Source organism: Haliotis cracherodii, unplaced genomic scaffold, assembly GCF_022045235.1.
Source record: "Haliotis cracherodii isolate W230 unplaced genomic scaffold, xgHalCrac1.p SCAF_20, whole genome shotgun sequence".
Lineage (NCBI taxonomy): Eukaryota > Metazoa > Mollusca > Gastropoda > Lepetellida > Haliotidae > Haliotis > Haliotis cracherodii.
The window spans coordinates 3,136,074-3,161,718 of NW_027266276.1; the positions used below are offsets into that span (position 1 = coordinate 3,136,074).

General features: G+C 43.0%; 1 protein-coding gene across 1 annotated transcript in view; it reads right to left on the bottom strand.

Annotated features, from left to right (window-relative positions):
• LOC139470008 (3-ketoacyl-CoA thiolase B, peroxisomal-like) overlaps positions 1-21,459 on the bottom strand; it is a 29,379-nt gene extending 7,920 nt beyond the window's left edge. Inside the window, exons 1-8 of the mRNA XM_071252294.1 lie at positions 21,259-21,459; positions 20,752-20,845; positions 20,386-20,437; positions 19,872-19,951; positions 18,868-18,910; positions 17,067-17,168; positions 14,340-14,420; positions 13,719-13,815 (exon numbers count right to left, since the gene is read on the bottom strand). Of these exons, the coding sequence (XP_071108395.1) occupies positions 13,719-13,815; positions 14,340-14,420; positions 17,067-17,168; positions 18,868-18,910; positions 19,872-19,951; positions 20,386-20,437; positions 20,752-20,845; positions 21,259-21,459 (750 nt within the window). The remainder of the gene's footprint in view (positions 1-13,718; positions 13,816-14,339; positions 14,421-17,066; positions 17,169-18,867; positions 18,911-19,871; positions 19,952-20,385; positions 20,438-20,751; positions 20,846-21,258) is intronic.
• Between the last annotated feature and the right edge of the window lie 4,186 nt (positions 21,460-25,645).

A 25,645-nucleotide genomic window follows, 5' to 3' on the forward strand; every position in this document is an offset into this window, starting at 1 on the left:
GGTTTGTTTGTACCAACTCTGTCAAAAGATAGTCACCGTTTGCTGGACATTGGCGTGTTCCAGGGGTGTCCCAAATTTTAATCAAATATTACCACCAAGTGTTGTTACTTTTTCAATGCACCCAAGAACAGAAAATAAGATGCATATGATACACTAACTTCATGTAAACTTGCAATAGTTTCTGTCAACAAGCTAACAAGATATGATCGTTAAAGTAAAATTTCGGTAATTCTTTTTATCAAAATCAAAATCCAATACAACCGCAACTAAAACAGATATCCAAAAACGGCTATTAGAGTTTGCTGTGTTGTGTGTGGAGACAATTCTCAGAAAATTTTGAAGCATTTCATGCAGTGGACTCGGAGTTGTTTGCGTTTGAACACTGTGAAAATCTTGAATCTAATATGGCTGCCAAACCATGTGACCAATGACCAAAGATAAAGAACAAAAAAATGTCAAGCAGCTCAAGCAGCAGATACATGCAAGTTTTCAAAGTAATCGGATAAGCGGCTGCGGAGCAATAGGGCGAAATACATCTTTAAAAAAGTCTTGATTTTTAGTTATCTGCCCTTGGCCTTTGGGCCTACGGCTTTGGGTTTTTGGCGGGCACTAGTACCCAACGGTCTTCATACACATACAAAATTTGAACAAAATCGAGCCAGTGGTTATTTTGCTAGCTCTGGTACAAAATCGGCGGAATAATAATAATATTAAATCAAAAGATAACACTGGGGCTCTTTTGCCTTTCGGCTTGGTGACTCTTTAACAGGCCGTAACTTCTTTGTCAATTGGGCTCCAGTCAAACGGATTAGCGTTCTGCGTTTGTCCGGGCCCCGGGTTCCTGTCGCATTGCTGAGATAAAGTGCTAAACTTGTTTCCGACCTCGTTCATATTCGAATCCTCAAATGGTTTGCTTGTACCAACGCCATCAAATGTAAGGAACCGCTTTCGAGACATCACCACGCGTGTCCCAGTGTGTTCTAAACCCATGTTTGACTTCGACCATGTTCGAATCCCATATGGTTTGCTTGTACCAACGCCATCAAATGTAATGAACCGCTTGTGAGACATCACCACACGTGTCCCAGTGTGTTCTAAACCCATGTTTGACTTCAACCATGTTCGAATCCCCAAATGGTTTGGTTGTACCAATGCCGTTAAATGTAATGAACCGCTTGTGAGACATCACCACACGTGTCCCAGTGTGTTCTTAACCCATATTTGACTTCAACCATGTTCGAATCCCCAAATGGTTTGGTTGTACCAATGCCGTTAAATGTAATAAACCGCTTGTGAGACATCATAACATGTGTCCTAGTGTGTTCTTAACCCAAGTTTGACTTCGACCATGTTCGAATCCGCACATGGTTTGGTTGTACCAACTCCGTCAAAAGATAGTCACCGTTTGCAGGACATTGCCGCTACCAAATTGGCGTGTGCCACAGTTTCCCATATTCTAATCCGCAAATGGTTTGCTTTTAACAACGCCATCAAAAATAAGGTATCATAGCAATTGGCAATTGAGAAATGAAAAATCAAGTCAGCAAGTCTGACCACCCGATCCGATTAGTCGCCTCCTGTGACAAGCATAGTTGCCTCTTAAGACAAGCATCGGTTGAAAAAGGCCAATTCTAACTCTCGTCGTCAAGGGTAGTACACATAATATTGAACAAGACTGTGGAGAACGCTTGAGTATTTGCAAAGCTAGTGAATGGGGGTTTATAGTAGATTTATGAGGCGCTTCCTTCAGTATTTGTACTCAAGTCAATTTGTACTCAATATTTTTTACTAAAATCAAGTAATACCACCAAGCGGTGGTGCTTTCAGTATGCAACCCAGAAAAAAAATGAGGTACATATAGTATCAAAACTTCATGCAAACTGGCAATAGTTTCTGTGGAGAACCTTACAAGATATGATCTTTAAAGTAAAATTTCGGTGAAAAAAATTATCAAAATCAAAATCCATTATGGCCGCAACTAAAAAAGATATCGAAAAACGGCTATGCTAATTTGTTGTGTTCTGTATGGAGACAATTCTCAGAAAGTTTGAAATCATTTCATGCAGTAGATTCAGAGGAGATAGTATTTGAAGACAGGTGCCCAAAAAACCATGTAAAAACCTTGAATCCAATATGGCTGCCAAACCACATGACCAATGACCAAAGTCAAAGAACAAAAAATATCAAAGAACTGAAGCAGCAGATACATGCAAGGTTTGAAAGTAAACGGACAAATGGTTGTGGAGCAGCAGGGCAAAATATATCGTCCAAAAATACTTGTTTTTCAGTTATCTGCCCTTTGCCTTTGGGCCTACGGCCTTGGGTTTTTGGCGGGCACTAGTACCCAACGGTCCACATACACATACAAAATTTGAACACAATCAGGCCAGGGGTTATTTTGCTAGGCCTGGTACAAAAATCGGCGGAATAATAAATAATAATAATAAATAAATATAGCTGCAAAGCAGCAATGGCGGGCTCCAAGTTACACTGTGCACAAACGTCCATGTTCGAATCCTTAAAGGGTTTCCTTGTACCAAATCCGTCACATGTAGGCACAACTTGCAGGGTATTGCCGCTACGAAATTGGCGTGTACTAAGTCTGTTTTAAACCCATTTCCGACATCAAACATGTTCGAATCCTCAAAGGGTTTGTTTGTACCAACTCTGTCAAAAGATAGTCACCGTTTGCAGGATATTGGCGTGTTCAAGGGGTGTCCCAAATTTTAATCAAATATTACCACCAAGTGTTGTTACTTTTTCCATGCACCCAAGAACAGAAAATAAGATGCATATGATACACTAACTTCATGTAAACTTGCAATAGTTTCTGTCAACAAGCTAACAAGATTTGATCGTTAAAGTAAAATGTCGGTAATTTTTTTTATCAAAATCAAAATCCAATACAACCGCAACTAAAATAGATATCCAAAAACGGCTATTAGAGTTTGCTGTGTTGTGTGTGGAGACAATTCTCAGAAAATTTGGAAGCATTTCATGCAGTGGACTCGGAGTTGTTTGCGTTTGAACACAGGTACCCAAAATACACTGTGAAAACCTTGAATCTAATATGGCTGCCAAACCAAGTGACCAATGACCAAAGTAAAAGAACAAAAAATGTCAAGCAGCTCAAGCAGCAGATACATGCAAGTTTTCAAAGTAATCGGATAAGCGGTTGCGGAGCAAAAGGGCGAAATACATCTTTAAAAAAGTCTTGATTTTTAGTTATCTGCCCTTGGCCTTCGGGCCTACGGCCTTGGGTGTTTGGCGGGCACTAGTACCCAACGGTCTTCATACACATACAAAATTTGAACAAAATCGAGCCAGTGGTTATTTTGCTAGCTCTGATACAAAAATCGGCGGAATAATAATAATATTAAATCAAACGATAACACTGGGGCTCTTTAGCCTTTCGGCTTGGTGACTCTTTAACAGGCTGTAACTTCTTTGTCAATTGGGCTCCAGTCAAACGGATTAGCGTTCTGCGTTTGTCCGGGCCCCGGGTTCCTGTAGCATTGCTGAGATAAAGTGCTAAACTTGTTTCCGACCTCGTTCATATTCGAATCCTCAAAGGGTTTACCTGTACCAACGCCATCAAATGTAAGGAACCTCTTGTGAGACATCACCACTACTAAACTGACATGTGCCTGGGTGTCCCAGGATGTTTTAACCAATTTCCAACTTCGACCATGTTCAAATCCTCAAATGGTTTGCTTGTACCAACGCCATCAAATGTAAGGAACCGCTTGTGAGACATCACCACACGTGTCCCAGTGTGTTCTTAACCTATGTTTGACTTCGACCATGTTCGAATCCGCATATGGTTTGCTTGTACCAACGCCATCAAATGTAATGAACCGTTTGTGAGACATCACCACAAGTGTCCAAGTGTGTTCTTAACCCATGTTTGACTTCGACCATGTTCGAATCCCCAAATGGTTTTGTTGTACCAATGCCGATAAATGTAATAAACCGCTTGTGAAACATGACATGTGTTCCAGTGTATTCTTAACCCAAGTTTGACTTCGACCATGTTCGAAACCGCACATGGTTTGGTTGTACCAACTCCGTCAAATGATAGTCACTGTTTGCAGGACATTGCCGCTACCAAATTGGCGTGTGCCACAGTTGCCCATATTCTAATCCGCAAATGGTTTGCTTTTAACAACGCCGTCAAAAATAAGGTACCGTAGTAATTGGCAATTGAGAAATGAAGAACCAAGTCAGCAAGTCTGACCACCCGATCCGATTAGTCGCCTCCTGTGACAAGCATACATGTAGTTGCCTCTTACGACAAGCATCGGTTGAAAAAGGCCAATTCTAACTCAGGTCGTCAAGGGTAGTACACATAATATTGAACAAGACAGTGGAGAACGCTTTAGTATCGGCAAAGCCAGTGAATGGGGGCTTATAGTAGATTTATGAGGCGCTTCCTTCAGTATTTGTACTCAAGTCAATTTGTACTCAATATTTTTTACTTAAATCAAGTAATACCACCAAGCGGTGGTGCTTTCAGTATGCAACCCAGAAAAAAAATGAGGTACATATAGTATCAAAACTTCATGCAAACTTTCAATAGTTTCTGTGGAGAACCTTACAAGATATGATCTTTAAAGTAAAATTTCGGTGAATTTTTTTATCAAAATCAAAATCCAATATGGCCGCAACTGAAAAAGATATCGAAAAATGGCTATGCTAAATTGTTGTGTTCTGTATGGAGACAATTCTCAGAAAGTTTGAATGCATTTCATGCAGTGGATTCAGAGGAGATAGTATTTGAAGACAGGTGCCAAAAAAACCCTGTGAAAACCTTGAATCCAATATGGCTGCCAAAACACGTGATCAATGACCAAAGTCAAAGAACAAAAAATATCAAAGAAGTGAAGCAGCAGATACATGCAAGGTTTGAAAGTAAACGGACAAACGGTTGTGGAGCAGCAGGGCAAAATACATCGTCAAAAAATACTTGTTTTTCAGTTATCTGCCCTTGGCCTTTGGGCCTACGGCCTTGGATTTTTGGCGGGCACTAGTACCCAACGGTCCACATACACATACAAAATTTGAACACAATCAGGATAGTGGTTATTTTGGTAGGCCTGGTACAGAAATCGGCGGAATAATAAATAATAATAATAATAAATAATAATTAAAGCTGCAAGCAGCAATGGCGGGCTCCAAGTAACACTGTGCCCAAACGTCCGTGTTCGAATCCTCAAAGGGTTTCCTTGAACCAACTCCGTCAAATGTAGGCACCACTTGCAGGGTATCGTCGCAAGGAAATTGGCGTGAGCCAGAGTGTCCAGGTCTGTTCTAAAACCATTCCCGACCTCGAACATGTTCGAATCCATACATGGTTTGCTTGTACCAACTCTGTCAAAAGATGTCACCCGAAATCGCCGCTACGAAATTGCCGTGTTCCAGGGGTGTCCAAAGTATTGATCAAATATTACCACCAAGCGGTGTTACTTTTAGCATACAACCAATAACAATAAATGAGATGCATATGGCACACTAACTTCATGTAAACATGCAATAGTTTCTGTGGAGAACCTTACAAGATATGATCTTCAAAGCAAAATTTCGTTGAAAAATATGATCAAAATCAAAATTCAATACGACCGTAACTAAAAAAGATATCCAAAATCAGCTATTAACGTTTGATGCGTTATGTATGGAGACAATTATCAGAAAGTTTGAAAGCATTTCATGCAGTGGACTCAAAGTTGTTTGCATTTGAAGACAGGTACCCTAAAAACACTGTGAAAACCTTGAATCCAATATGGCTGCCAAACCACGTGACCAATGACCAAAGTCAAAGAACAAAAAATGTCAAGCAGCTCAAGCAGCAGATACATGCAAGTTTTCAACGTAATCGGATAAGCGGTTGCGGAGCAATAGGGCGAAATACATCTTCAAAATATTCTGTTCTTTTAGTTATCTGCCCTTGGCGTTTGGGCCTACGGCCTTGGGATTTTGGCGGGCAACAGTACCTACCGGTCCACATACACACACAAAATGTGAACATAATCGAGCCAGTGGTTATTTTTCTAGCTCTGGTACAAAAATCGGCTGAATAATAATAATATTAAATCAAACGCTAACACTGGGACTCTTCAGCCTTTCGGGTTGGTGACTCTTCAACAGGCTGTAACTTCTTAGTCAGTTGGGCTCAAGTCAAATGGATTATTGTTCTGCGTTCCTCCGGGCCCCGGGTTCCTGTCGCATTGTTGAGATAAAGTGCTAAAACCTGTTTCCCACCTCGTTCATATATTCGAATCCTCAAAGGGTTTACCTGTACCAACGCCTCTTGTGAGACATCACCACTACTAAATTGACATGTGCCTGGGTGTCCCGGGATGTTTAAACCAATTTCCAACTTCGACCCTGTTCGAATCCTCAAATGGTTTGTTTGTACCAACGCCATCAAATGTAAGGAACCGCTTGCGAGACATCACCCCATGTGTCCCAGTGTGTTCTTAACCCATGTTTGACTACTACCATGTTCGAATCCGCATATGGTTTGCTTGTACCAACTCCGTCAAAAGATAGTCACCGTTTTCAGGACATTACCACTACCAAATTGGCGTGTGCCACAGTTTCACAGAGTGTACTTAACCCATTTCCGACCTCCATATTCTAATCCGCAAATGGTTTGCTTTTAACAACACTGTCAAAAATAAGGTACCATAGCAAGTGGCAATTGAAAAATGAAGAACCAAGTCAGCGAGTCTGACAACCCGATCCGATTAGTCGCCTCCTGTGACAAGCATAGTTGCCTCTTGAGACAAGCATCGGTTGAAAAAGGCCAATTTTAACCCTGATCGTCAAGGGTAGTACACATAATACTGAAGAAGACTGTGGAGAACGTTTGGGTATCTGCAGTGAATGGGGGTTTATGGTAGATTTATGAGGCGCTTCCATTAGTATTTGTACTCAAGTCTCACATTTTACTAAAATCAAATAATACCACCAAGCGAAGGTGCTTTCAGTATGCAACCCAGAAAAAATGTAGGTACACATAATATCAAAACTTAATGCAAACTTTCCATAGTTTCTGTTAAAAACTTTATAAAATATGATCTTTAAAGTAAAATTTGGGTGAAAAAAATGATCAAAATCAAAATCCAATATGGCCGCAACTAAAAAAGATATCCAAAATCGGTTAATAACGTTTGATGTGTTCTGTATGGAGACCATTCTCAGAAAGTTTGAAAGCATTTCATGCAGTGGACTCAAAGTTGTTTGCATTTGAAAACAGGTACCCAAAAGACACTGTAAAAACCTTGAATCCAATATGGCTGCCAAACCACGTGACCAATGACCAAAGTCAAAGAACAAAAGATGTCAAGCAGCTCAAGCAGCAGATACATGCTAGGTTTCAAAGTAATCGGATAAGCCATTGCGGAGCAATAGGGCGAAATACATCTTCAAAAAATTCTGTTCTTTTAGTTATCTGCCCTTTGCCTTTGGGCATACGGCCTTGGGTTTTTGGCGGGCACTAGTACCCAACTGTCCACACACACACACAAAATTAGAACATAATCGACCCAGTGGTTATTTTGCTAGGTGTGGTACAAAAATCGGCGGAATAATAAATAATAATAATAATAATAAATAATAATAATAATAATAAATCGAACGATTTCAATAGGGCTCTACAGCCTTTCGGCTTGGAGCCCTAATAATAAATCGAACGATTACAATAGGGCTCTACAGCCTTTCGGCTTGGAGCCCTAATTAAAGCTGCAAGCAGCAATGGCGGGCTCCAAGTAACACTGTGCCCAAACGTCCATGTTCGAATCCTCAAAGGGTTTCCTTGAACCAACTCCGTCAAATGCAGGCACCACTTGCAGGGTATTGTCGCAAGGAAATTGGTGTGTGCCAGAGCGTCCAGGTCTGTTCTAAAACCATTCCCGATCTCGAACATGTTCGAATCCATAAAGGGTTTGCATGTACCAACTCTGTCAAAAGATGTCACCGGAAATTGCCGTGTTCCAGGGGTGTCCAAAGTATTGATCAAATATTACCACCAAGCGGTGTTACTTTTAGCATACAACCAATAACAATAAATGAGATGCATATGGCACACTAACTTCATGTAAACTTGCAATAGTTTCTGTGGAGAACCTTACAAGATATGATCTTCAAAGCAAAATTTCGTTGAAAAATATGATCAAAATCAAAATTCGATACGACCGTAACTAAAAAAGATATCCAAAATCGGCTATTAACATTTGATGCGTTATGTATGGAGACAATTATCAGAAAGTTTGAAAGCATTTCATGCAGTGGACTTAAAGTTGTTTGCATTTGAAGACAGGTACCCTAAAAACACTGTAAAAACCTTGAATCCAATATGGCTGCCAAACCATGTGACCAATGACCAAAGTCAAAGAACAAAAAATGTCAAGCAGCTTAAGCAGCAGATACATGCTAGGTTTCAACGTAATCGGATAAGCGGTTGTGGAGCAATAGGGCGAAATACATCTTCAAAATATTCTCTTCTTTTAGTTATCTGCCCTTGGCCTTTGGGCCTACGGCCTTGGGATTTGGGCGGGCACCAGTACCCACCGGTCCACATACACACACAAAATGTGAACATAATCGAGCCAGTGGTTATTTTTCTAGCTCTGGTACAAAAATCGGCGGAATAATAATAATATTAAATCAAACGCTAACACTGGGACTCTTCAGCCTTTCGGCTTGGTGACTCTTTAACAGGCCGTAACTTCTTTGTCAGTTGGGCTCAAGTCAAATGGATTATCGTTCTGCGTTCCTCCGGGCCCCGGGTTCCTGTCGCATTGTTGAGATAAAGTGCTAAAACCTGTTTCCCACCTCGTTCATATATTCGAATCCTCAAAGGGTTTACCTGTACCAGCGCCGTCAAATGTAAAGAACCTCTTGTGAGACATCACCACTACTACATTGACCTGGGTGTCCCAGGATGTTTAAACCAATTTCCAACTTCGACCATGTTCGAATCCTCAAATGGTTTGGTTGTACCAATGCCATCAAATGTAATGAACCACTTGCATGACATCCACATGTGTCCCAGTGTGTTCTTAACCCATGTTTGACTTCGACCATGTTCGAATCCCAAAATGGTTTGGTTGTACCAACGCCATCAAATGTAATAAACCGCTTGTGAAACATCACCACACGTGTCCCAGTGTGTTCTTAACCCATGTTTGACTTCGACCATGTTCGAATCCGCATATGGTTTGGTTGTACCAATGCCATCAAATGTAATGAACCGCTTGTGAGACATCACCACACGTGTCCTAGTGTGTTCTTAACCCATGTTTGACCTCGACCATGTTCGAATCCCCAAATGGTTTGGTTGTACCAATGCCATCAAATGTAATGAACCGCTTGTGAGACATCACCACACGTGTCCTAGTGTGTTCTTAACCCATGTTAGACCTCGACCATGTTCGAATCCCCAAATGGTTTGGTTGTACCAACGCCATCAAATGTAATGAACCGCTTGTGAGACATCACCACATGTGTCCCAGTGTGTTCTTAACCCATGTTTGACTTCGACCATGTTCGAATCCGCATATAGTTTGCTTGTACCAACTCCGTCAAAAGATAGTCACCGTTTGCAGGACATTGCCGCTACCAAATTTACGAGTGCCACAGTTTCCCAGAGTGTACTAAACCAATTTCCGACCTCGACCATATCCTAATCCGCAAATGGTTTGCTTTAAACAACGCTGTCAAAAATAAGGTACCGTAGCAATTGGCAATTGAGAAATGAAGAATCAAGCCTGAAGCGAGTCGGACCACCCGATTCGATTAGTCGCCTCCTGTGACAAGCATAGTTGCCTCTTGAGACAAGCATAGGTTGAAAAAGGCCAATTCTAACTCTGGTCGTCAAGGGTAGTACACATAATATTGAACAAGGCTGTGGAGAACGCGAGGGTATCTGCAAAGCCAGTGAATGGGTTTTATAGTAGATTTATGAGGCGCTTCCTTCAGTATTTGTACTCAAGTCTGATTTTTTTACTTAAATCGAATAATACCACACCAAGCAGTGGTGCTTTCAGTATGCAACCCAGGACCAAATGAGCTGCATATAGTCTCAAAGTTTCATGCAAACTTTCAATAGTTTCTGTCAAGAACCTTACAAGCTATGATCTTAAAAGTAAAATTTCGGTGAAAAAAATGATCAAAATCAAAATCAAATATGGCCGCAACTACAAAAGATATCGAAAAATGGCTATGCTAATTTGTTGTGTTCTGTATGGAGACAATTCTCAGAAAGTTTGAAATCATTTCATGCAGTGGATTCAGAGGAGATAGTATTTGAAGACAGGTGCCCAAAAAACCCTGGCAAAACCTTGAATCCAATATGGCTGCCAAACCACGTGATCAATGACCAAAGTCAAAGAACAAAAATTATCAAGCAACTGAAGCAGTAGATACATGCAAGGTTTGAAAGTAAACGGACAAACGGTTGTGGAGCAACAGGGCAAAATATATCGTCAAAAAATACTTGTTTTTCAGTTATCTGCCCTTGGCCTTTGGGCCTACGGCCTTGGCTTTCTGGCGGGCACTAGTACCCAATGGTCTACAAACACACACAAAATTTGAACAAAATCGAGCTAGTGGTTATTTTGCTAGGGCAGGTACAAAAATCGGCGGAATAATAAATAATAATAATAATAATAAATAATAATAATAATAATAATTAAAGCTGCAAGCAGCAATGGCGGGCTCCAAGTAACACTGTGCCCAAACGTCCGTGTTCGAATCCTCAAAGGGTTTCCTTGAACCAACTCCGTCAAATGTAGGCACCACTTGCAGGGTATCGTCGCAAGGAAATTGGCGTGAGCCAGAGTGTCCAGGTCTGTTCTAAAACCATTCCCGACCTCGAACATGTTCGAATCCATAAATGGTTTGCTTGTACCAACTCTGTCAAAAGATGTCACCCGAAATCGCCGCTACGAAATTGCCGTGTTCCAGGGGTGTCCAAAGTATTGATCAAATATTACCACCAAGCGGTGTTACTTTTAGCATACAACCAATAACAATAAATGAGATGCATATGGCACACTAACTTCATGTAAACTTGCAATAGTTTCTGTGGAGAACCTTACAAGATATGATCTTCAAAGCAAAATTTCGTTGAAAAATATGATCAAAATCAAAATTCAATACGACCGTAACTAAAAAGGATATCCAAAATCGGCTATTAATGTTTGATGCGTTATGTATGGAGACAATTATTAGAAAGTTTGAAAGCATTTCATGCAGTGGACTCAAAGTTGTTTGCATTTGAAGACAGGTACCCTAAAAACACTGTGAAAACCTTGAATCCAATATGGCTGCCAAACCACGTGACCAATGACCAAAGTCAAAGAACAAAAAATGTCAAGCAGCCCAAGCAGCAGATACATGCAAGTTTTCAACGTAATCGAATTAGCGGTTGCGGAGCAATAGGGCGAAATACATCTTCAAAATATTCTGTTCTTTTAGTTATCTGCCCTTGGCGTTTGGGCCTACGGCCTTCGGATTTTGGCGGGCACCAGTACCCACCGGTCCACATACACACACAAAATGTGAACATAATCGAGCCAGTGGTTATTTTTCTAGCTCTGGTACAAAAATCGGCTGAATAATAATAATATTAAATCAAACGCTAACACTGGGACTCTTCAGCCTTTCGGGTTGGTGACTCTTCAACAGGCTGTAACTTCTTAGTCAGTTGGGCTCAAGTCAAATGGATTATCGTTCTGCGTTCCTCCGGGCCCCGGGTTCCTGTCGCATTGTTGAGATAAAGTGCTAAAACCTGTTTCCCACCTCGTTCATATATTCGAATCCTCAAAGGGTTTACCTGTACCAACGCCGTCAAATGTAAAGAACCTCTTGTGAGACATCACCACTACTAAATTGACATGTGCCTGGGTGTCCCGGGATGTTTACACCAATTTCCAACTTCGACCCTGTTCGAATCCTCAAATGGTTTGTTTGTACCAACGCCATCAAATGTAAGGAACCGCTTGCGAGACATCACCCAATGTGTCCCAGTGTGTTCTTAACCCATGTTTGACTACTACCATGTTCGAATCCGCATATGGTTTGCTTGTACCAACTCCGTCAAAAGATAGTCACCGTTTTCAGGACATTACCACTACCAAATTGGCGTGTGCCACAGTTTCACAGAGTGTACTTAACCCATTTCCGACCTCCATATTCTAATCCGCAAATGGTTTGCTTTTAACAACGCTGTCAAAAATAAGGTACCATAGCAAGTGGCAATTGAAAAATGAAGAACCAAGTCAGCAAGTCTGACAACCCGATCCGATTAGTCGCCTCCTGTGACAAGCATAGTTGCCTCTTGAGACAAGCATCGGTTGAAAAAGGCCAATTCTAACCCTGATTGTCAAGGGTAGTACACATAATACTGAAGAAGACTGTGGAGAACGTTTGGGTATCTGCAAAGCCAGTGAATGGGGGTTTATGGTAGATTTATGAGGCGCTTCCTTTAGTATTTGTACTCAAGTCTCACATTTTACTAAAATCAAATAATACCACCAAGCGAAGGTGCTTTCAGTATGCAACCCAGAAAAAATTTAGGTACACATAGTATCAAAACTTAATGCAAACTTTCCATAGTTTCTGTTAAGAACCTTATAAAATATGATCTTTAAAGTAAAATTTGGGTGAAAAAAATGATCAAAATCAAAATCCAATATGGCCGCAACTAAAAAAGATATCCAAAATCGGTTATTAACGTTTGATGTGTTCTGTATGGAGACCATTCTCAGAAAGTTTGAAAGCATTTCATGCAGTGGACTCAAAGTTGTTTGCATTTGAAAACAGGTACCCAAAAGACACTGTAAAAACCTTGAATCCAATATGGCTGCCAAACCACGTGACCAATGACCAAAGTCAAAGAACAAAAGATGTCAAGCAGCTCAAGCAGCAGATACATGCTAGGTTTCAAAGTAATCGGATAAGCCATTGCGGAGCAATAGGGCGAAATACATCTTCAAAAAATTCTGTTCTTTTAGTTATCTGCCCTTGGCCTTTGGGCCTACGGCCTTGGGTTTTTGGCGGGCACTAGTACCCAACGGTCCACATACACACACCAAATTAGAACATAATCGACCCAGTGGTTATTTTGCTAGGTGTGGTACAAAAATCGGCGGAATAATAAATAATAATAATAATAATAATAAATAATAATAATAATAAATCGAACGATTTCAATAGGGCTCTACAGCCTTTCGGCTTGGAGCCCTAATAATAAATCGAACGATTACAATAGGGCTCTACAGCCTTTCGGCTTGGAGCCCTAATAATAAATCGAACGATTACAATAGGGCTCTACAGCCTTTCGGCTTGGAGCCCTAATAAGGAAATGTTTTATTCCCATGTGGGAAGTTTTACTGACATTTGCCGCAGATTGACTATTTGAGCTCATCTACACAAATCCATGTTTGTTTGTTGTTTAATGCAGCACTCAGCAATATTCCAGTTATATAATCGAGTCCGGACCAGATAATCCAGTGATTGATATCATCGATCCACACAACTGGGATCGATGACCTGCATCAACCATGTCAGCAAGCCTGACCACCCGATCCCCTTAGTCGCCTCTTACAGCAGGCATGGGTTGATGAAGACCAATCTTCACGGGGAGATAAATCCCCTGTATCACCTTCAGGAACGGCCCCCGCCTGGCTCTGACAGTAAACATGAGCACCTACTGTGATGGTCCTCTCGTTCCCATCCTTATCTACAATCTTGGTCGTCACGGGAACCAGCTCCGCATCATACAGTCCGGATACTGCCGCCTTGTGGGCACTGCAACAAACAGCACACTGTAATCATGGCAACACTCATAGTGTATGGAACCTTGAGGGTAATTAAAACATTACAACATGGTACTTGTTGTTACCCTGCCTGGTGCTCGGCATTAATGGGATAAATAAGGACTGGTCAGCTGGGAGTCAGTAAACTGTGTCCGAGTGGGGTATCCAAATTTTTCAAATCGTATCCTTGTGAGAAACAAACCCAGGAGTTCGGAGTGACAAGTCAACGTTTTAACCACTGGGCTGTAACGGAGTGAGTGAGTGAGTTTGGTTTTACGCCGCTTTTAGCAATATTCCAGCAATATCACGGTGGGGGAAACCAGAAATGGGCTTGTACCCATGTCGGGAATCGAACCCGGGTCTTCGGCGTGACGAGCAAACGCTTTAACCACTAGGCTACCTGACCGCCCCCGGCTGTAATGGAACAATGGAGGACATCGTAACAGTTTTCTAAGACATGAGTCATGGTTACAACACATTATGTGATATTCTCATTGTCTATTCAAAAATACTTACTTTTGGTGTGATCGCAACGAGAACCTGTCTTGTTTTTCCCTCGATACTCCGAACCTTTCAGCAACATTCTCTGACGTGATACTGAAACAATTACAGAAGTCACAGGTATACAATTATGTGTAAAATGCACAAACTGTTCCCCAACACAACACTACATACACATGTGATGCATCCGCTCAATGACAGCTAGCTCTGTGAGTGAGTGAGTGGGTGGTTGGTTTCGTGGGTGGGTGGCTGAGTGAGTGAGTGAGTGAGTTAGGTTTGAACAGTGACAAACCAAATTTGGGCACACATGAAGAATTCAACACTTTAGACAATATGGCCACCCATGCCCTCTGAATTTAAGACATCTGAACATATACCAAGGAGGATGTGAATCGTAGGATCCTGGCATGCAATACCCCTGTACACTGACATGTTGCAGCCGAGATGACTGTGCCCCCTGTGCGTTCCCCTACATGCCCCCTGTGTTCCCCTGCGTGCCCCCTGTGTGTTCCCCTACATGCCCCGTGTGTTCCCCTGCGTGCCCCCTGTGTTCGCCTGTGTGCCCCCTGTGTGCTCCCCCGTGTGTTCCCCTACATGCCCCGTGTGTTCCCCTGTGTGCCCCCTGTGTTCGCCTGTGTGCTCCCCCGTGTGTTCCCCTACATGCCCCGTGTGTTCCCCTGCGTGCCCCGTGTGTTCCCCTGCGTGCCCCGTGTGTTCCCCTGCGTGCCCCCTGTGTGCTCCCCCGTGTGTTCCCCTACATGCCCCGTGTGTTCCCCTGCGTACCCCCTGCGTGCCCCCTGTGTGTTCCCCTACATGCCCCCGGTGTGCTCCCGTGTATGCCCCCTGTGTTCGCCTGTGTGCCCCCTGTGTGCTCCCCCGTGTGTTCCCCTGCGTGCCCCCTGTGTGCTCCCCCTTGTGTTCCCCTGCGTGCCCCCTGTGTGTTCCCCTGCGTGCCCCCTGTGTGTTCCCCTGCGTGCCCCCTGTGTGTTCCCCTGTGTGCCCCCTGTGTGCTCCCCCGTGTGTTCCCCTGCGTGCCCCCTGTGTGCTCCCCCTTGTGTTCCCCTGCGTGCCCCCTGTGTGTTCCCCTGCGTGCCCCCTGTGTGTTCCCCTGTGTGTTCCCCTACATGCTCCCTGTGTGCTCCCCTACATGCCCCCTGTGTGCCCCCGTGTGTTCCCCTACATGCCCCCTGTGTGCTCCCCTACATGCCCCGTGTGCCCCCGTGTGTTCCCCTACATGCCCCGTGTGTTCCCCTACATGCCCCCTGTGTGCTCCCCTGTGTGTTCCCCTGCGTGCCCCCGTGTGTTCCCCTACATTCCCCCTGTGTTCGCCTGTGTGCCCCCGTGTGTTCCCCTGTGTGCCCCCTGTGTGTTCCCCTGCGTGCCCCCTGCGTGCCCCCGTGTGTTCCCCTACATGCCCCCTGTGTGCCCCCGTGTGTTCCCCTGCGTGCCCCCTGTGTGTTCCCCTGCGTGCCCCCTGTGTGTTCCCCTACATGCCCCCTGTGTGCCCCCGTGTGTTCCCCTACATGCCCCCTGTGTTCCCCTACATGCCCCCTGTGTTCGCCTGTGTGCCCCTGTGTGTGCCCCCTGTGTGTTCCCATGCGTGCCCCCTGTGTGTTCCCCTACATGCCCCCTGTGTGCCCCCGTGTGTTCCCCTACATGCCCCCTGTGTTCCCCTACATGCCCCCTGTGTTCGCCTGTGTGCCCCCGTGTGTGCCTCCTGTGTGTTCCCATGCGTGCCCCCTGTGTGTTCCCCTACATGCCCCGTGTGTTCCCCTGTGTGTTCCCCTACATGCCCCCTGTGTGTTCCCCTACATGCCCCCTGCGTGCCCCCGTGTGTTCCCCTACATGCCCCGTGTGTTCCCCTACATGCCCCGTGTGTTCCCCTGTGTGCTCCCCCATGTGTTCCCCTGTGTGCTCCCCCGTGTGTTCCCCTACATGCCCCCGTGTGTTCCCCTGTGTGCCCCCTGTGCCCCCGTGTGTTCCCCTGTGTGCCCCCTGTGTGTTCTCCTACATGCCCCCTGTGTGCCCCCTGTGTGTTCCCCTACATGCCCCCTGTGTGCCCCTGTGTGTTCCCCTACATGCCCCCTGTGTGCCCCCGTGTGTTCCCCTGTGTGCCCCCGTGTGTTCTCCTACATGCCCCCTGTGTGCCCCCCTGTGTTCCCCTACATGCCCCCTGCGTGCCCCCTGTGTGTTCCCCTGCATGCCCCCTGTGTGTTCCCCTGCATGCCCCCTGTGTGCCCTTGCATGCCCCCTGTGTTACCCTGCGTTCCCCCTGTGTTCCCCTGTGTGCCCTTGCATGCCCCCTGTGTTCCCCTGCGTTCCCCCTGTGTGCCCCCCCCTGTGTTCCCCTGTGTGCCCTTGCATGCCCCCTGTGTTCCCCTGCGTTCCCCCTGTGTGCCCCCCTGTGTTCCCCTGTGTGCCCTTGCATGCCCCCTCGTGTGCCCCTGCAGAGATCAGACTGACAGTGTCACATGCTGGAAGTTAGTTCTCTTCACACATACTGGCTTCTGGCTGTGTATGTGTTGCGTCACCTTTATGAGTGAATGTTATTTAATGCCCCACTCAGCAATACGCCAGACATATCACTGCAGCTTGTAAACAGTCCAGTCTGGACCCGACAATCCAGTCCTTTGCATTTCGATTGTCATATTTGAAATAGTATTTTCTCAAGAATCAATTATATTGATTACATTCATTACCTGGCACACACAATGTCTTCAGTGACCGCCGTGTCACACTTACCCCATCGGAATGAGGCACTGGGCTGCCTTCTCGTCTTCAAACACATGGGGGTTGAGGTCCATCCCCTTCCGCAGCATTTCATTCTTCGTCATAGACTCAACTCTGAAACACATCACCAGTAATCAAGGGTTCCTTAGGACTTATGGGCCACCTGAGAATTCTTATAAACCATTGTAAAATAATTCATGTCCCTCTCCAAATGTTAACCCCTTGTTCCTCCACCCTTCCGTCAGGAGGTAAAGCCTTAACACGCTCACAGGCAATGCAATAAATTTTTTGAAAAGGATGTCGTAAAAAAATAATTATTTTCTTATTGATTTTTTGTTGTTACAATTTCAACATCCCACATGTTTCAGGTGTCTCTGAATTCATAATGTGACCTTCCTCAAAGGTCAAATTTAACTTTTCATGACCTTCACCTACACACATCATATTTGTTATGACCCTTGGCTGACTGATATATCAGGACATATAAGTTGTTTCAGTATCAGGAGGGTACAGGTGGTCCTCATTACGTTTTATACCATGAGTCAGAGGCTGAGGGAGACAGCTATAGACATTTATCTTGCCGACATGGTTCATTTCTGCCGATGTAACAAAATTCAAACAAATTAAACATTGATAGACAACAGCTGTTCGGTTGAGCTGAGGTTAACTTGTGCTGCGTCACTTGACTTCCATTGACTAGTAAACAATGTGCATTATTTTCTTCATAGTGGGGTATAAGGGTTTATTCTCCGGCTCAGAAATGTATTTTCCTCCCAGGTTGGATACATAGTATTTTATCATGACCATGTGAACCAATCACATCTCCACATTCTGACATAAAGGTATGATATGTGTTAATTCATCACAAAGCAGATCTGTTACAACTGTGAGCAATACAATGAGTACTACCAGCCAGATAGACGGAGACACAAGTTCCCGTGTTTCTGAGTGATCTTCTCAACCACAACCTGTCTGTCTGTCTGTCTGATCTTCTCAACCACTGTCTGTCTGTCTGTCTGTCTGATCTTCTCAACCACTGTCTGTCTGTCTGTCTGATCTTCTCAACCACTGTCTGTGTCTGTCTGTCGGCTGTCTGTCTGTCTGATCTTCTCAACCACAACCTATTGTCTGTCTGTCTGTCGGCTGTCTGTCTGTCTGAGTGATCTTCTCAACCACAACCTGTCTGTCTGTCTGTCTGAGTGATCTTCTTAACCACAACTTGTCTGTCTGTCTGTCTGTCTGTCTGTCTGAGTGATCTTCTCAACCACAACTTGTCTGTCTGTCTGTCTGAGTGATCTTCTCAACCACAACCTGTCTGTCTGTCTGTCTGTCTGAGTGATCTTCTCAACCACAACCTGTCTGTCTGTCTGTCTGAGTGATCTTCTTAACCACAACCTGTCTGTCTGTCTGTCTGTCTGAGTGATCTTCTCAACCACAACCTGTCTGTCTGTCTGTCTGTCTGAGTGATCTTCTCAACCACAACCTGTCTGTCTGTCTGTCTGAGTGATCTTCTTAACCACAACTTGTCTGTCTGTCTGTCTGTCTGTCTGAGTGATCTTCTCAACCACAACTTGTCTGTCTGTCTGTCTGAGTGATCTTCTCAACCACAACCTGTCTGTCTGTCTGTCTGTCTGTCTGTCTGTCTGAGTGATCTTCTCAACCACAACCTGTCTGTCTGTTGTCCATCTGTCTGTCAGCTGTCTGTCTGTCTGAGTGATCTTCTCAACCACAACCTGTCTGTCTGTCTGTCGTCTGTCTGTTGTCTGTCTGTCTGTCTGAGTGATCTTCTCAACCACAGGAAGGAAGCACTTACCCTGCAGCCAGACCCACATCACACTGCCCGTTCCGGATACTCCCTGTAAAGTCAAACATTCATGTGCCATTAACAGTCAAACATTCATCTCTCACTAACAGTCAAACATCCATCTCTCATTACACATCTTCCCGAGGCAAGAGAGTTAACTGACTTTAAAAGGCTGGTATTATTGAGTTACATTTTGGCTGGACTATCAAGTCTATGCATAGTCCAATCAAAACCGTGCAAGGAAATCGAAATCCAGTTCATAAAATGTCATGCAGATTTCAGTTGATTGCAGGATTTGCAAAGCATGTGCACCGCCAACTCGTTGTCAACAGATATTTTACAAACCTTTTTATGTTTTTTTAATCAAGGTCCTCACGTGATTTAATGCACTTCGCGATGTAAGACAATATATAGATCTTGATTATCGATCAGATCGTCTTGACTGGGTGCCGCCATTTCGTTTGAAACAAATGCAAGTGATGGAATCGGATTGGTCCATATAGGAGAGGCTTAGAAGGGACATAACTAGTAATAGACACTGGTGGCGCTACGATCGAGCCCAGGAATTTCAGCCTAGTTTGGCAAGGGTTGAAACTGTACTTTTACAGTCAGTTAACTCTCTTGCCTCAGGAAGACATCATTACATTAGGTCAAACATTCATCTCTTATTAAAAGTCAAACATTCATCTCTCATTAATAGGCAAACATTCATCTCTCACTAATAATCAAACATTCATCTCTCACTAATAGTCAAACATTCATCTCTCACTAATAGTAAAACATTCATCTCTCATTAATAGTAAAACATTCATCTCTCATTAATTGTAAAACATTCATCTCTCATTAATTGTAAAACATTCATCTCTCACTTATAGTCAAACATTCATCTCTCACTTATAGTCAAACATTCATCTCTCATTAATAGTAAAACATTCATCTCTCACTAATAATTAAACATCCATCTCTCACTGATAGTCAAACATTCCCATCTAGGTACAGAGTGGGTTTGTCACCTGCCACGTTCATGAAGGCCTGAAGTCCTGAGGAGCACTGCCTGTTGGTCGACGTGCATGGCACAGTTTCAGGAATACCACTGCAAGTCAAGAAATCGCAGGATGAACACCTTATCAAAGTGAGGTCTGTCAGTCAAATCTACACATGAACAGAGGTTCTGAAACTCACATGTGAAAGTGTGTAGCTGCCCCTACAGCTCATCTCTACCTGTGAAACTCACCTGTATAACTTTCCACTAAGTCTACCTGTGAACATCTTCCCGAGGCAAGGGAGCTCACTGACTGTAAAAGTACTGTTTCCACCCTTGCCTAACTAGGCTGGAATTTCTGAGGTCGATCGTAGCACCACCGGAAGCTTTTACAAGTTTACACGATTTTGATTGGACTATGCATAAACTCTTTAGTCCAATCAAAATGTAACTCCAGAATTCCAGCCTAGTTTGGCAAGGGTGGAAACTGGACTTTTATTGTCAGCTAGCTCCCTTGCCTCGGGAAGATGACCTGTGGAACTCACCTGTAAAACTGAGCGAATCTGGCCGTGTTGCACCCCGGCTCCAGCACTGTGCCTGAAGTAAGAAAGCTGGCTATAACTGATGCAAACAGCAAGCTGGCCAAACAAAGAGCAGTTTTCAAAGTGACACACACAGTAGCACAGGTAGTTTGACAGCGAGTAAGAAGAGGTACATGTAACACTTTGATCTGATGTGTATATCCAGTGATTTTGCTGGCGACAAAAGGCATCAGGACATTTTCATGACTTTCCTGATTTCATCAACTTTTGATTGGACATTCTTCTACATTATTTCCAAATTTGAAAAATGTCTACGGACAGTTTGAACGACTGAAACCCTGTGTTACTTCTTGCCCTGTTTCCACATACCAACACATATATCGCCGATGTCAGCAGGATTCACCCCCACGTCCTTTATCACGGCCTTGAACACGTGTGACAGCAGAGTATCTGCATAAGTGTCCTGAAATTACAGGTTTAGTTATATGAAATACATCATCAACACCTGAACTTGAAAAGTTGATAAATTATAAGTGGTGATTAATTGAAATTCTTTTTTAAAAAACAACATTTTTGAGTGGATAATAAATCTTCCTCATCATGACATTCATCATATATTTCATATCTAGTTGTTATTTATTATATGTAAAAACATGTATGTTTATGAAGTCGAGATAATTAAACATTGACGATAAGATTTATCTTTTTAAAAACATTTCCTTGTAGCTTGAGTGAGCAAACACTTAAAACTTAAAGCATTCTTGGGGTTGTAGTATAAAAAGGAAGCTGTCCATTCTGCAAATCACCGACAACAAACTCTCCAATGACTTGGCATTTTGATGATTAACAGTAAAACGAATCTTACAAAATATTAACCTTAAATGACCCCCTCTTTGCTTTTCCTATCGGAGTTCTCAACGCTTGTACAACAACGATGTCGTCTGAGGGGCTTGCTGACGCTGCCACATCGTGTGTCGTCACCGATGAGCTCAAATGGCCAAACACTACGTTCAGACGATCCATGATTTCTGCGTACACCGAGTCTGCACTCTGAACCCAAGCAAAGTCCAAGGACATGGGGGAATCCCTGTGTGACGAAGGGGAAATCCTGGTGACGTCACATGGTCAAGAACGAGGCTCTGTGGGATTATGGGACATGTATTGTCACAACTTTAACGGCCTTGTCTGAATCACTCTATCACGTCTATAGTCTGTTGACAATGATCTTGCAGCTGTGTTTATTCCACATAAACATTGTATTTTGCCTGATACATTAACAATGTTGATTTATTTGTCATAAAAACAGAGACACGCAAGCATACATTCTCTCGGAAGTGATGGACTTTTACAAACCAATATTTAATTTAATTCCTTTGGTTATTACCCATCAAATAAACTGGAAATCACGTATTAATTAGCTGTTCCAAAATAACTTTCAGCTATGGAAATTTGAACTAAAATTGAGTAAATCAATACTTCGTAAAGATCAGACTAATTTATTTCAAAATAGTTCATATTTTAAAAGTACATATTTTCTTGATGAACAATGCAAGAGCTCTTCAATCTTAATAAACATAGGCTACAGTTCATCATTTATACATTCCAGTATCTTTAATTTCTAATTGACATTTTAAGCATGAAATGACTGGTACAACTTCAAAGCAAAATATATATATATACAGTATATATTGATGAGTTTCTGGACAGTCAGTTTTCATTAAATTTACAAAAGAATTTAATGATTTCTTTTCAATAAAGAGCATTAATATACTTAACTCTTAAATCATGAACTGCTGGACAGACCAATAAAAAGCGAAACTCGTTTTCAACATAATCATTGCCATATTTAAAGTAATAAGTACAAATTCGGGATTCAACATCAATACCTGATCTGCGTCCAATTTCAATCATAACGTTGTGACACCCGTTTCGAAATCTCGACAGAGCTTGTCTAATATTTGATTTATACATGACGAATACAATCCCACATTCACTGTGGATTTGTAAGTTACATGAGCTGTTATTTCAGAATTTCTTTCTGCTTAGGTTTACCAGTTTTGTCTGTCAACTTCTGCTAATTGTTGTTTTAATTAAGATTAGAAATACTAGTATCACCAACATCTTGAACAATTCATGTATATCCATATCAGTATTTAAACAATATGTTTTTTACATAGAGTATCTAGATTATCCCCCCACCCCCAACATGTTGTTGTTTATATATTTCCTCTTTACACCCAGTAGATGAAAGGGGAACTCTGTGCGTTTTTATAAGTTCATAATCCTTTGTGTTCATTTATAATCAAGCTATTGTTATCTACACCCCACGAGCAGCTGTAGTGAGCAAGCTATTGTTAACTACACCCACGAGCAGCTGTAGTGAGCAAGCTATTGTTATCTACACCCCACGAGCAGCTGTACTGAGCAAGCTATTGTTAACTACACCCCACGAGCAGCTGTACTGAGCAAGCTATTGTTATCTACACCCCACGAGCAGCTGTAGTGAGCAAGCTATTGCTATCTACACCCCACGAGCAGCTGTAGTGAGCAAGCTAGTTATTGAAGAGAGAACCGTTGCGTGAGACGTGCCGCCCTTTACCCTTGCTGCCGCTGGGTTTAGTCCAAGACACCTGTGTTGATGCCTTGGATGAGACGCCAAATCTTCCCCAAGCCATCCCCTTCAATGATTATATGTGTGAGTGAGTTTGGTTTACCGCCGCTTTTAACAGTATTCCAGTTATATCGCGGCGTGTCAGCTTAATGTGGGAGGAAAGCCAGAAGTGATGCAGGTCTCAGACGTTTACCACTTCGGTGAAACCCACGAGCACGGGTATGGTGCTGACAAACCTAGAAACATAATCGGGGCGAACCGGTATTCGAACCCACAATCATCGGTTTCTGGCGTGCCCAAGGGACGCAACTCAGCACAGCGAATTTCGGCGCCTTAGACGACTGGGCCACCCGTGCCCCCTCGTCGACTACGAGTGTGACACCGAATCCCGGGACCCGTGGGTCGACTGCAACTCCGGCTGTATGTCTTTTTCCCTATACCAGTACAAACGTTCAGTTTCATACATGATGTTGCATTCACAGAAATACATACTATATTTTGATTGGACAATATAAGCAAGGAATATTACACAATTTCATTCGAATGGACCTGAATAAATTGTCTTTACCTGATTGACATTTATTTATGCTTATCTATCTACAATGAAGGTGAGACTTAACATGCTTGACAGGTGGCATGTCGTTTGGGGCGTCAAGCCAGCAATCTATAACCACAAACGAAGGTCACCATCACAAAGAACGGACAGGCCAAGCTGTGACAATTATTTTTTTTTAAATTTGTATTGTGTGACGTCAGTGCGCCAGCTGTGCTAGACGAGAAGGTTGTTACCTTGTAACTTCTAACTGTACATTTATGTTTGCTTATAAGGTATGGGAATCTGTATGCACATTGTAAATACATAAACATAACAAAGTACCTGCATGACAGTATTTCCATGGATATCATATTGTGTTTGACGGTATCTTAAATGTTGGTGACTTAAACAGTCGAACGTTTCAGAGCAATACAATCTACTCCCGAGTTAGGAGTGAGTGAGTGTGCGAGAATGATTTTACGCCGCTTTTAGCAATATTCCAGCAAAATCAAGGCGGCCCGAGTTAGGAGAGATATTTCATTAGCATGCCATGCAGCGTGAAGATATTGTCACTAGTTCCATGTCCTTTCAGGAAACCTGCTTTTGTTATTAAAATAACATTGTTTTTTATCTGACCACTTTTGCAATCTATTATTTAAAAAATGCCAAAACGTTTTCCTGTCATTGGCGACAAAGAAATGCCTCTATAGTTGTTTGTGTCATTTTTCGATCCTTTTTCATACAACGGACAAATCGTGGCCTTGCTCCATTCTTCTAGAAAGAAACCTTGTTCCAGAACATTTTTTTTAATAAAACACAAGCGTAGGTGTGATAATATATTTGGAGTAGAATAACAATTCAGAGTTTATGCCGTAGCAGCCTGGAGATTTCCTATATTTCAGATTTTTGAATGTTTCCAAAATTAGTTATTAAAAAGACATTTAGGTCGTAAGGTATTTGCTGACCACACAGGTCACAAGTTTTGTCAGGTTCCGACGAGGTTCTTCCACAATATGCTCCACAGTTGTTTGTTCGGTATTATTTTATAATAATTTTTTTAGATAATGATACCATTCTTTGATGCTGTACTGTTGGCATAATTTGGTGAATTAAAAGCTGTGCCACCGCGCATGTGTTGACGGGGAATTAGCTCTTGGGGGAATAAAGGACAAAATCGACATCACTGGCCCGGAACGCTTTATGCACAACATGTAAACAATAAACAACAATTGCACAACGAGCGGAATACCTGCTCTGACGACACAAACACAGCGATGAGCGGACCTTCCAGCTCAGGCGTACAAGAGGTGAGCGGAGCTCCAGGTCACCTAAGGGCGTTTCCTACGAGCGGCACATCCTGCTCGAGGTCGTCCCTATGCCAGCACTCGGAATACCAAGCCTGACTAACACCGTAGAAACAGTACTTACTTTACTTTACTTTTAACTTTCTTTGGAGATTTAACGTGCGCTTTCAGACTGATGCGTATTTCGCACACGGGCCCGGCCAGGCCATTTAATGTGTTTCCGAAAGGGGCGAAAGTGGCCTGTGCAACCCAAGAGGGGGTTTTAGGGGTTGCTTATATAGAATTTGGGAATTTTGAGATTTGGAATAGATGCCAATGGGGTTGGGGAGGAGAACTAAGGGAGCTTGGTATGGTGGATGTTTGTTTGTTTATGTGATTTTGATTTGGTAGGTTATTGTGTTTTTAGATGCGTTTTATTAGTTCCGTTTTTATTAAGAATACGCTTAAGGCCTTGAAGTTTTCTAGTTTATTTTGTGGGTTTAGTATTGCTTCTAGAGTGAGAGCCTTGTTTAGATTGAGGGTGGTTTGTAATGCGGTTCGATGTGTTAGGTAGTGTGTGCAGTGGATGAGTGCGTGTTCTGGGGTTTCTAGTTGTTTGCAGTGTGGGCAGTTACCTGTAGTGTGTTTTTTATATTTTTTTTAGGTGGTTATTTAGGTTGGTGTGTCCTGTTTAGAGTTTAGTGATTACTCTGTCGATTTTTTTTGATGGATGGAGAATTTTTGGTTTGGTTAGTGGTTTGCTGTAACTGTGTAATGGTAGCACATATATAGTTATGAACAACAATGGACAGACAAAGAGACAATGACATTGCT